The sequence below is a fragment of the Mus pahari genome, chromosome 8, assembly GCF_900095145.1.
Source record: "Mus pahari chromosome 8, PAHARI_EIJ_v1.1, whole genome shotgun sequence".
NCBI lineage: Eukaryota > Metazoa > Chordata > Mammalia > Rodentia > Muridae > Mus > Mus pahari.
In genome coordinates, this window is record NC_034597.1 from 17,804,050 (window position 1) to 17,817,553 (window position 13,504).

General features: G+C 41.6%; 1 protein-coding gene across 1 annotated transcript in view; it reads left to right on the top strand.

The window, feature by feature from the left end:
* Positions 1-975: 975 nt before the first annotated feature.
* The window catches only part of Dennd6a (DENN domain containing 6A), a 52,687-nt gene continuing 40,158 nt past the window's right edge, over positions 976-13,504 (top strand). Inside the window, exon 1 of the mRNA XM_021203327.1 lies at positions 976-1,282. Coding sequence (XP_021058986.1) covers positions 1,055-1,282 — 228 coding nt within the window. The 5' untranslated portion in view covers positions 976-1,054. The remainder of the gene's footprint in view (positions 1,283-13,504) is intronic.

The following is a 13,504-nucleotide window of genomic DNA, read 5'->3' on the forward strand; positions in this document are numbered from 1 at the left end:
TGTATGTTATCAATCGTCTTTTACACACTTTCCTATTGGGTATTACCACATTTTCTAAGTACTTTTGATGAATAAATCCTAGCAGGTGCTGAAAAAAAAAATCCTACTTAGTGGTATCATGCTATGCCAACAATCAATAGCAATTCACCAGGGCAGATGTTTCTTGAGTGCCCAACCTAGAGCTGTCTGACTTCTTAGCAAAGTAGCTTGAAATCAGGCCCTTCCTCCAGTGCTCAGATAGCATGGTCCAAAGGTGACTGACCAACTTGAGATTCCAAGAAAGCCTGGATATTCGTAAGAGTTGAGTGAGTTCGCCAGACCAATAAAGATGGGAGCTGCCTTGGTAGAGAGGGTATTCAGAGTGAAAGTACACATCTCTTATCAGGGGACTGCAGGAGTGAACGTAGGCTTGCCTTAGAGTTCTTATACTTGCTGGGCTAGTCAGGAAGCCTCTCCGAACTTCAGTTTCCTTATCTGTGAAGACAAATTAGTCAGAGGTGGTGGCCCATGCCACTAAACCCAGAATCTTGGATAGCTGCAGAAGGAGTACCATGAGCTAGAGGCCAGTTGGGCATAGCTAAAAAAGAAAAGACCTACGCAACACTTAACAAACAGTAGTGTCCACCATAGTGATATGTTTAATAAAGAGTTAATACGTGTATTTGAACTTAGCATATCAACTGGCACAGAGTAAAAGTTTAATTAAACTACTGTTAACCACTATGCTTTAGTAATACTTTAATAATGAACTGTGTCGTTCCAAGAATACTTCGTTGCTGTATTGTTGTGGAGCCGAGATGACGATTCCTGAGCCACCGTTTCAGTTTGGAGAGCTGTAAAACCAGTAGGCCAGTCTGAGCGCGCAGCACAGGCAGAGGCGGCTTGTAGGGACACTCACCGAACCCCCGCTCCCAGGGTCACGTGGCTCGTGGCCGCGCCCCTATCTAGGGAGTCCGGAGCGGCTGCGGCAGCACTCGGTGCGCGTGCGCGGAGGCCTGCGCGCTCTGCGGCGCGGTCCGCGGCGGAGGCGGCTCGAACGGATAGGGGGTGGCGGATGGCTCTGCGGGGCCCGGCGGTCTTAGGGCCCGGTTCCCGCGGGTCGTTGGACGAGGCCGGGGCTGAGGGGCGCGAGGCGGCGGCCCTTGCGGCGGCGGGAGTCGCGCTGGAGGACGAGGAGGAGGACGATGGCCGCCGGGGCCTGCTGCGCTGGGACGGCTTCTCCGCCTGGCTACACTGCGTGTGTGTGGTGGGCTTCGACCTGGAGCTGGGCCAGGCGGTGGAGGTGAGGCCGAGCCGCACCCTGTCTCCACCCTTGGGCGGCCGCGCATCCGGGCGTGGCTCGCAGCCCCTGCGCCGCTCAGCTGGGCGGTGCTTCTCCGGCCCTTCGGTGGGAGGATCGTGGGCTGCGGCTAGGGGTGAAAAGTTCTTTGTAGGCCCCTCCTAAATACTTGTTGATGTTCCTCTTTAAAAAAACAAAGCGAAACAAAACAACGATAACTGAAGGGTAGCGGCACCCAGAAAAGCCTACAGCAGACAGGATGTTTGCTTGGAACTTTCAAGAAAGGAACAATACCCCCGACATATGTGAATTACAGTAGCCAAACGCGCACGTCCACTCCTGTGGGCTGACTGACTGTATTGTCTCTTGCGCTAACTGTAGATCGGTCCACTGAGTCCAAGTCGAAATGCTTAGCATGCATTTTCTCTTTGTTCCCCATTTCACTGTGAAGTGTCGTTGGGTCCCCATTCCCTCCAAGTCTCTCCTTAGCATTACAAATAGAATTCAAGGCCTTCTGAAAACTAGGCAAGCTCTCCGAGAGCTGTCCCCACTCCCCTCCCCTCCCCGGTCCCCTACTGTTCCTTAATACTAATTCTGTAACAATTCCCAGAAACCTAACGTCAGTGGGAAAATTGTTGGTTTATAAATCTGTCAGATGATATAACATCTTACCTAAAAGGCCTTCGAATCTCACTCATTTTTGCCATCACTTAGCATCTTTTTTTTTTTTTTTTTGGTAGCATAAAAGATTTGTCTTATTTATCCAAGTGAAAAGTTATTAGAAAGGCGTATGTGCCGGGTTTTTGGTATTTTGTTATTCTTTTGGCATCGGTGAAAGATTCTAATCTTATTCAGACTTAGGTGGTCTGGTTGTTCCAAATGAGAAACTGCTGCATCTTTGTCTTGTGTCGTTACATAGTTCATTTAAGTATTGAGTTTTCATTAAGATCTAGGCACTATGCAAGTTAGTGGACATACACATAAAAGGATGTTGTAACCTGTATTTATGGATTGAAGCAATAAGGTGGAGATCTACGAATTAATCTACGTAGTCAATAGGATCAAATTTATTTCCTGAGACAGTATTCATTAAACGTTTGTTGGTAGAGGGAGTTAGTAGTATGTTGAGTGATTCTGTATTTCATTTGAGACAGGAATAACAATCTCCAAAGATTGAAGACATTTATTTTTAAATATTTGTTTATTTATATAATGTGTATGAATGTTTTGCCTTCATGTCTGTATGTAAGAGAATTTGTATCTTGTGCTTGTGGAGGCTGGAAAAGGGGGGGTTAGATCCACTCAATCTGCAATTCTTCTGGTCATGTAGGTGCTGGGAACTGAACTCATATCTTCTGGAAGAGCAGCAAGTGCTCTAAACAGCAGAGCCATCTCTCCAGCCCCTCAAGAGAATATTTTATGCTGGTTATTTAATGATAAACTGAAATTTTATGTGTCGCAAAATAAAACTTAATCGGAAAGCAGAAGCTGTCATATTTGGTCACTTAAAAAAATGATTTGTGTGTGGATATTTTGCTTGCCAGTGTGTCCATGCTCCACACTCATACCTGGAGGTCAGAAGAGGGCATCAGGTCCTCTGAACAGGAGTTGCAGACGGTTGAGAGCTGCCACTGAACCTGCATCCTCTGGAAGAGCATTGAGTGTCCTTACCCAGTGAGCCACCTCTCTAGTCCCATTGATTGGTTTTTGTAATCTCATCGTTTGGAACATTGCTTTTAATATGAGTATTGTCTTTTTTAAATAAGTGGAATATCTTGACAGAGTTGTGATGAAAAATAATCACTAAAAGTTATATATGAAATTTTATTTCCCATAATTGCCGTTTCACAGCAGTATCTTTATGAAGTAGTTCTTAGCTTTTTTTGTTTTTTTTTGTTTTTTCTTCCTGAACTTAAAAAAAAAAAAAAAAAAAGAAGAAGAAGAAGAGTTTGAACTCTCTTGGAAAATGAGTGGGACAAACTTGTGTTTCTAGTTGGGCTGTTTGCACTAATCCATGGAGCCTTGTTATAGTCTCTGTCCGGATTAAGGACCGCTGCCTTAAAAAAGTAAGGGGAGGAGAGGAAGTTTCCTTTACGAAACATGTAACAATAAACACAGTAAGATGTACATAATTTGGCTTTGAGACCGGCTCTCACTCTCCTCGAGTACATGTAGCCCAGGCTGGCCTTAAACTCACAGCAATTTTTACCTGTCTCAGTCTACACCCCTCACCACTCCACCTCCTAGTGCTGGGATTAGCTAGTGGTTATGTGCTACCATGTTTGGGACAGAGCAATTTTGTTTTGCTTGTCTAAAAAGAAATGACTACATTTATGTGTGGGGTACATATGTATATATGCATGTATGTATGTCACTGTGCACACAGAGTAAGGGACAGAACAGGAGTCTGTTCTTCTTTTACCTTGTGAGTCCTATGAGCCATCTCAGGCCTGAAGGCTTGGCAGCAGCAAATTTCTTTTCGCTAAACAGCTGAGCCATCTCACTGGCCCTTGGCTTTCATTCTTGAGACAAGGCAATATGTAAACCAAGCTGGCTTCAAACTCAAGAGATCTGTCTTCTGTCTCCTGAGTACACCACCATGCACCATTATTTTATTTTATTTTATTTTATTTTATCTTACTGAAGAAATACAGTGTTTTGCCTTTTTAAGGGAACATAAAGCAGGAACGAACATATGAAAACAGTTGAAGTTATATTTTGTGCGCTCTCTCTCTATACACACACACATACATATATGTATATATATACATACATATATATATACATATATATATATATATATATATCCTGACCCACGGGACAGTCAAACAGGGTCTGAGGAACCACCTGTGAAGAGAATGGGGGCAAGAACACAAAGAACAGACAGCAAGTCAAGAAATTTTGATCAAGCTGACAAATTTTTATTGTTCCCAGGCAGGTTTTATACCCATAGAAGCAGGATATGGGGAGGGGGATGACACAGAATCGCTTTGTTTCTGGGGGAACGCACCTGTTCCCAAAAGCAGGCTATTGGCTAGGTAAAAACTTCAGCAGGAGAAACTGAACAGAATGGGTTGCTAGGTCCCTGTCCACAAGATCTATAGCTATTTGTTCTTAACTGGGGGTAGTACTTTCCTACAGAGGCCCCAACTTTTCCCACAGAAATCTCAACTAAGCTAATACTTTTCCACTAAGGCCAAGACTTTGTAAGTAAGCACTTATGGCTGACAAGCAGTTAACATTCAAACAGGGTCACTGTGTGTGTGTGTGTGTGTGTGTGTGTGTGTGTGTGTGTGTAATTTTTTTGAAGCTGTACCTGTGTTGGAACTGTACAGGAATAGCAGTTAGCATGGGTTTAGAAAGGTAGATTTGTGTTGGGCGTGACAGATAATAGTGGCTCCAGCCCTGTGTCTGTAAACCACAACCTGGGAGGCTCAGAAGCAGGATTGCAGAATAGCAGTCACACAGACAGGACAGCAACAGTCCTGGAGGCTGCCAGCTTTCCCCAGACTCAGAAGCTCTCTGCTAGGCCACAAAGCCTATGTATTTGCTCCTTTTTTCATTTTGCTTTGTTGTTTTCAAGACGGTTTCTCTGTATAGCCCTGGCTGTCCTGGAACTCACTTTGTAGAGCAGTCTGGCCTCGAACTCAGAGCCCACCTCCTGTCTCCTTAGTGCTGGAAGTAAAGGCAACCACATCACCACCACTGGGCTATGTATTTGTTTCTTAAAAATGCAGAATCAACACTTAGAGAGTCATGTGACAAAAGATGAGATTCCAATGAGTATCTAGCTGAAGGCATGGAGGGATGTCAGTGTTCTTAAAAAAGTGAAACAGAGCAAAACAAAAGAAAACAAAATATAGAATTAGAGCCTCTTTAAGTTACCAAAGAGAGTATGAAGTAACAGTGAGAGGCCTAGTGTGTGCAGGGCGTGGGGCTGCAGACCTAGTCTGTGCAGGGCGTGGGCCTGCAGACCTAGTCTGTGCAGGGCGTGGGGCTGCAGACCTGGTTTGTGCAGGGCGTGGGGCTGCCGACCTAGTCTGTGCAGGGCGTGGGGATGCAGACCTGTAAGCCCAGTATCGAAGAGGCAGAGGGCAGCCAGGGCCAGCCTGGCAGCCAGGGCCAGCCTGGCCTACAGGGGATTTCCAGGCCAGGCAAGGCTGCACTAGGACAACCTTCCCTCAGTCAGGGAGCAACAACAAAACTAAGCACATAGGAGTTTGAGCCACACATTGCTTTCTTTGTGGGATCACAGTAGTCTTACACCATTGCTTTGTGAGGTAATTAGTGTCAGAAAAGCATTTAGCATGATATTTGAGACAAAATGACGTTTTGGGGTAGCATTGATTTTTCTAGAAATCTTTGTCTTATTTTAAAGTAAGGACACTGAAATGTAACCAACTTAATCCCAAATCATAAAGTTTAGTAAGCCAGGATTTTGATACCTTTGGTTCCAAAAGTTTGATTTGCTCTAATATTCCAGCTATCTTGAGTGAAAAACTGAAGCTACTCAGAGAAATTGGAAGCTCTGCAGACCTTTGAAATGCCAGTGATAACGAAAGTGAGATTCCTAAGTTAGTGGCAGTGACGTTTGTCTTCCTCAGGGTATCTATTACCTTACACAGCAGTGCTAAGTAAAACACTCGGAATACTTCTAACCCGGAAACCCAAAATCAAACGCTTCAAAAGCTTAAAATTAAAAATAGAGTGACTTTTAGGTCTTTAGAGCTTTACGTTTCTCATTTGATCAGTTAATAGGAGTCCCTTTAGGTGTGATAGGATCAGTTTTGAGGGCAGTAGTGTTAAAGTCTTGTTGATATCTGTTAAATAGGAACATTGAGGCTGTTTGGAAAGGCCATACATAAATAATAGTGAGCTTGATTATCGCCTGTCATGTTCAGAGAACCCTGTATTAGTATGTTTTCTGTAATGATAACAAAATACTGGCTACTGGATGATATATAAAGAAAAGAAGTTTATTTAGCTCACTGTCTTTTTTTTTTTTTTTTTAAAGATTTATTTATTTATTTAATGTATGTGAGTACACTGTCACTCTTCTCAGACACACCAGAAGAAGGCATCAGATCCCATTGCAGATGGTTGTGAGTCATTATGTGGTTGCTGGGAATTGAACTCAGGACTTTTGGAAGAGCAATCAATGCTCCTAACTAACCACTGAGCCATCTCTCCAGCCCTAGCTCACAGTCTTAATGGTCCAGTAGTATGGCAGTAACATCTATTATCAAGGGCCTGGCTCTGTGACCTTAGGAGGTGGCATTACAGTGAGAACGTAAATGAGTCATAGTGAGAAGGAAAGCCAGACCCTGGGGTAGGGGGTAGTTCCTTTTTAAAATTAAAAAAAAAAAAATTAACAGTCCTCTCTAGGACTAACCTCCTTGAGACCATCGTTATTCCTTTCTAGGCCACTAGCACAACACTGCACTGGGACCAAGCTTCCTACATAGGAAGTTTATGTGGACATATACAAACCATATGCAAACAGCAGACTCGAGCAGGTACCTTTTTAATTTTAATTTTTTAAAATTACTTTTAATATTTTTAAATTTTGGGGCTGGTGAGATGGCTCAGCAGGTAAGAACACCGACTGCTCTTCTGAAGGTCCTGAGTTCAAATCCCAGCAACCACATGGTGGCTCACAACCACCCGTAATGAGATCTGATGCCCTCTACTGGTGTCTGAAGACAGCTATAGTGTACTTATGTATAATAATAAATAAATCTTTAAAAAAATATATTTTTAAATTTTATTTTATTTATTATATGTAAGTACACTGTAGCTGTCTTCAGACACCAGAAGAGGGCGTCAGATCTTGTTACAGATGGTTGTGAGCCACCATGTGGTTGCTGGGATTTGAACTCAGGACCTCTGGAAGAGCAGTCAGTGCTCTTAACCACTGAGCCATCTCTCCAGCCCTTAATATTTTTAATACTGTGTGTATGTATATGTATACTAAGTACAGGTACCTCAGGGTACACTCATCAGATCCCTCAGGAATTGGGTCATAAGTGATTGTGAGGCACCTGACATGGTTGCATGGCTGCTGGAAATCAAACTCGGGTCCTTTGGAAGAGCAGCAAGTTCTTGTAAGCAGGGAGCTAACTATCCGTCCCTGTTTGGTATCTTTTTAAAAGAGATGGATTCTTGTACCAGGCATGGTGGTGTCTGGCTTTTCCAGCATTTAGGTGAAGGCTTGAGGGTTTGGAGTTAGCTGCCTACTAGGTTTGAGGTCAGCTTGGGTGGGCTACGGGAGAACCTGTCTCTGTCTCTGTCTCTGTCTGTCTCTCTCTCTCTCTCTCTCTCTCTCTCTCTCACACACACACACACACACACACACACCCCTCCCAAACAGTTGAGCTCTTGCTGTGTTGCTGAGGTCGGTGTCAGAAGCCTGAGATCAAGTGATCATCTTGTTTCTGTCTCGTAAATACTGGGACCACAGGCACAGGCTCCGTGCCCTGTTCTCTTTGAGGTAATGAGGTGAGGCTAACTTTTCATTATTATTTAATGAAAGAGTTGAATAAAAGCATGCAGTAAGTTTTCTACAGACTAAGTAAAAATTTTCCAATGTCAGATGAGATTTTGAATCTTTTAAAACTTGAAAAATTAAATTCTTTACCTTACATAATAAAAATTATGTGCATATTCATTTAAGAAAAACCATAGAAAAGAAGAAAGAGCACCTGTTTCATGTCTTGGATAGAATATGATAGGCAAAATCAAAATAGTTAAGCGGTTCCTAAGCATGGCCAAAGGGTTTGCAGGAAAATCCAAAGCATATTTCAGCTTAGTGAATAGACTTTATACAGAAATGTTATGATCTTCAGTAAAATAGAAGGGTGTGATACAATATAATTTAGGCTGAAGGTATGTGAATAGCTAGTTTGGGCATAGTGACATATACCTTTATTCTTAATCTCACACAGAGGCAGGTAGAGCTCAGTAAGTTGAAGACCAGCTCAGTCTATATCGTGAGTTTCCAGCTAGCCAGGGCTATACAGTGAGACCATATCAAAACAAACAAACAAATACATGAATAATTTTTCCTTAAAAGAAAAATGTTTAGCTATGGGTATACTGGGAGGGAGGGGCTTGAGGTCACTGGGAGAAAGGCCGTAATTTGCACTTTTTGACTTTAAGGTGAATTATTAGCTATGCCCAGGCATAGACTGTTAGGAGTTTTGCTTGTTTTAGCTCAGGTATTTGCATAATGTATGATCAATCTAATTAGAATCACAGTTCAGTGATTTTAGTATTTTCCTAAGTCACACATCTCATACCACTAATCCAACTGTAGAACATTTCATCACTTCTGAAAGAAAACCAGTATTCACTAACAGCTTTTTGTCTCAGCCTTTGGCAGCCACAGGTCTGTGTTCAATTTTGGATTTGCTTCCTGTGTACGTTTCACATGAATGAAATCATACATGTGGTCTGTCTGTTTTCACTTCACATGTTTTCAGGTTTTATCTGTCAGGTGTGTGCCCAGCCTTTTGATTCTGCAATACTTCCTTGTCATCTACAAAGGTCATGCTAGAGAGCTACAGGACCAAGTTACACAAAAGTATCTCAGAATGTCTTAAGTGAGTTTCTCAGTGGTGTTGGGCTTCACTCATTGCCTTTCTGGGGTGAGGCATACAGCTGGAGATTGGACACTGGCTGCTCTTCTTTATGGCTGAGCAGTGTAACATGTGTCTGCACACGCCACAGCTCGTTTGTTTCTCTGCGGCTGCTGTGGATGCAGCAGAGGACCCTTGCACTAGTTTTCACGTGAATATCTTTTCCCTGCTTTTGTTTGTGATTATAGAGATAAAGTGACTTGGCCATATATGGTATATGTGATACAGCTTTAAAAAAAACCTACCAAAATGTTTCTACCAGCAACATAAAAGGATTCCAGTTTTTCCTGTCCTTGTCACTCTTATCTGTTCTTTGGAATATCCAAATGGGAGCAGGGATCTTTTATCTTGCTTTCATTTGTATTTTCCTTTTGACTAATGATGCTGTCTTTGTGTGCTTCTTAGCTGTTGACTTTTTAATTGTGGTTTGTTTGATGCTGCTAGGGTTGACTCTAGGATGTTCCACATGATATCCTGGTAGACAGGACTATATCACTTTCTTAGTTAGAGCTCCAGCCCTTTATTTTACCTGTGTGTGCATGTGATACTACCAGTAACTTATGTTCTTAATTAATAAATTATGTTCTTCAGAGACCACAGTCTTCACACTGAAAGTAGCTGTGCAGGGTCACAGCAGATACATCTACTTTGTAGAGACAGTTTGTTTCAAACACTTCTTGCCTTGGGAAGTAATGCATATCACACACATTTTTTCTGTATAAAGACAAAGTGGTAAGTAAAATGAGACAGTTCATATATATGTGAATGATTTTTTTCTGAAAAATATTTTTTTGTTGTTGTCATACTTAGGCCTTAATTATCTTTGTCTTGCCATGTAGTCACACCTCCTCTATTCTGTTACAGTCAACAGAGCCCTTGATGCTCTCCTGCACTTTATTTTTTTAAAGTTTTATTTATTTGTTTGTGTAGTGTGTGTGTGTCTAAGAACTAAGCATTGGAAGAAGAGTTAGTAAAACTAACCTTAGAGTGGCTAACGAGAAGTTGTCCTAGGCCACTCTTGCCAGCACGACTGAGTCCACCAAGCTCCTGACTAACTCAGCTGCCAGCAAACATCTCAGTTCTGATGCAGCCTCACGGTGTTGTGCAGGTTGGCTTGGAGCCTCCGCATGGTCCAGTCTGACCCCAGAGTCATCCTTCCTGGGCTTTCCAAGTGCTGGGATTACAGGCACATACCAGTTCCCCCAGCTTTTAGTGAGACTTAAACTATGACTTAAATAGAACATTTAGTAATAGTTTTTAGATGTTATCTCTGCTTTTAAAAGTACAACTAAAATAATCTCAACATGAAAAAGGGAGACTTGGGTACACATAAAAAGTATTACATACTAAATACTACTGGTTGGATAGAACTAATTTGAGAGGGTATCCTCCGATGAAGCAAAGCTGTTTTTTTGTTTTTTAAGTCTCTTCTCTGGGCTAGAGGCTATCTTAAGTGTAAAGACATAGGGGTAAATGAAGTGAGGCAGTTCTTTTATGAATTCCCATTTGGGGAAAATTTAACCATGATTGTTTTTTGTTTTTGTTGTTAAAAGTGACAAAAACCTAGTTCAAGCTAGCATGAGAAAACAAAATTCAGTTTGTTTATGCTGGCCTCAATTAATGGTAGGCAAACACTGAACCTCTCCAGCTCCATCCCAGCCCTCCTCTTAGCTTGAGATGTGTCTCACTCAATTGTCCAGTCCAACCTTGAACTCTCTGTAGTCGATGCTAGTCTGAAACTTAACTTTTCCTGCCTTAGCTTCTCAAGTAGTTCTGATTGTAGACCTGTGCCAGCAGACCTAGTTATGAAAACAACTTATTGATGAATGGTATTTCAAAATCTATAATCCAAAGCACAGTTCCATTGATAAGTGGTGCTGTAAAGAGTTAAGTTTTTGCCCACTTTCTCTGTACATTGATTAAAATAATGTAACATATAAACAGCAGGTGGGAAGTTATTAGAAGAAAGCACAGTAAACTATCACATTATCAATGGGATACGTTTTAAATGTATTCGCATACTTCCTATTTGAAGCTAAGCTTGGAACCCAGGACCATGTATGTGTGGCAAGTGCTCAGGACCATGTATGTGTGGCAAGTGCTCAGGACTGTGTATGTGTGGCAAGTGTTCAACGCTGAGCTCTACTCCAGCTACAGTGGGGGAAGTTTTGTTGGAAGCAAAGAGCACTGAAGAAATTTGACATTTGAAAATGGTCAGTTTGAGCTCTGTCTCAGAGTTAGAGGAGAAAAAGTGCTTATGATATTAGAAGAAAGTGCTAAACAATATGAAGCCGTTGTTTTCTGAATTCCCATAATTTCTGGTCACATTTGCATTGCTAATGTTTTTCTTTAACAGAGTGCTTTATCCTACACTTGTGGCTGAGCACTGTATTCATGCCCCTCCTCCCCTTTTGAGACAAGGCCTCAAGATGCTCTTGAACTCTTGTTACCAAGGAATATCTTGACCTTGAACTTCTGATCTGATCCTCTTGTCTCTAGAGTTAAAAGCTTGTGCCACCATGCCAAGTTTATGTGGCTCTGGGGATCAAACTCTGGGTTCCATTAGTGTTAGGAAAACATTCTATAATTTCCTGCCCCGTTTTGAATCTTTAGTGCTGGAATTTTCCCCTAATATACTTTAAAACAAGCACATTTTGCTATTAAATGTTACTGTGGTGCTGGGGAATTGAACCCAGGATCTTAAGCATGCTAAATAAAAGCTTTACTCCCAACTCTGTAATTTCTTTTTTTTCTTTCTTTCTTTCTTTCTTTCTTTCTTTCTTTCTTTCTTTCTTTCTTTCTTTCTTTCTTTCTTTCTTTTTTTAAAAAGATTTATTTATTTATTATATCTAAGAACACTGTAGCTGTCTTCAGACATTCCAGAAGGAGGGCATCAGATCTCATTATGGATGGTTGTGAGCCACCATGTGGTTGCTGGGATTTGACCTTAGGACCTTTGGAAGAGCAGTCAGTGCTCTTACCCACTGAGCCATCTTGCCAGCCCTGTAATTTCAAAATATCAATTATATGGCATGATATAGACAATAGGGATTTAACCAACAAGAATTAAAGAAGGGCAGTGTCATGATATACAGCTATAATCTATCACTCTGAAGGTTGCTTTCGGTGTGAGGCTACCTTGAGCTACATAAAATCCTCTCTCAAAGAACAAATAAACCTCCCAAACAACAGCAACAGAAACAACAAAAACAAAAACCAGGTTTAGTAGTTCACATTTGTGATTCCAGCACTTGGGAAACAGAGACCAGAAGATGAGGGATTCAAGACCGTCCTTGACTACATAGTGAAAAACCATCTCAAACAAAACAAAACAACAAAAACTAAATTATAAACTACTTCAAACTGAAAAGTTTGCAGACTTCTCAATCATAATGCCCATTATATAGGAAATATTAAATTACAAGCCATGCATACATTTGCCTATCTCTCGGTCTCAGCTTGGTGTGGGATATATGAGATTCTGTAGCAAAAGAGGAAGCAAATACCCCTCTCCTCTAAAACCAACAACAACAAAAACCACGTTTAAAAAGTATTGAGTACTTACTTTCTTGAGGAGAGAAGGGTGGTTTTCTTTTCTTTTCTTTTTAGAATGTTTTTGAGACGAGTTGTAGCCCAGGTTGTCCTGAAATTCACACTATGCTGCCCAGGCTACTGTCAGACCCATGGTGATCTTCCTGCCTCAGCTCCTGTGTGCTGAGATTATAAACTCTTGCCACCACACCCTGCCAGACCTGCTTTGTACCCACTCAGGGCAGTGGACTGATCTGTAGGATGAAGGCCGAAGGCCTCTGCTGGCTGTTGCTGACTCTGACAGGAGCTGCTTTGGCCCAGAGTTTCTTCCATTACAGAGCCTGATAGGCAGCTGTTTGCCCTCAGAGGGTTCTATGGTCACTGCAGGTGCTAAACTAGGAAAAGACAGTTATTTAAAGGAATGGGGGGGGGGTAGGGGTGGGGATGGGGGTGGTTACAATAGGTTGTATGGTAGAAATTTTTAAAATTTTAGGTAAATGTTTCCTTGTCATTTTCCTCTAAGTAGTTGATGTATAGTACTTACGTAATCACCTGAAAAGTATTTCTTGAACAAGTATGAGTTGAAAATATAGATTATGTTTTTTATAAATTTTTTTTCCTAGACAGAATATGTTTTCTTTAAAATTTCAAACAGAAAAAGGGAATAAGTTTAGGTTTCACCAGTCTTAGAGCTAATTTTGATGTAATTTTTAAAGCTAATGTAACTTTTACTTAGTTCTCTTAACTTCTTCTTTGTTTTATTACTAAAAAAATTATTTTTATTTATTTTTTTAGAGTTTCACCATGTTTTCTGGGCTGGCCTTGAACTATGGGACTCAAGGTAGTCTCTTGATAGAGCTTTACAAGTATCTGTGAGTACAGATGACACCACAGCCCCAACTATGATTTCTTAAAAACTTTTTGGCCAGGGCTAGAGAGATGGCTCAGTGATTAAGAGTACCGACTGCTCTTCTGAAGGTCCTGAGTTCAAATCCCAGCAACCACATGGTGGCTCACAACCATCCGTAATGAGATTTGACACCCTCTTCTGGTGCAT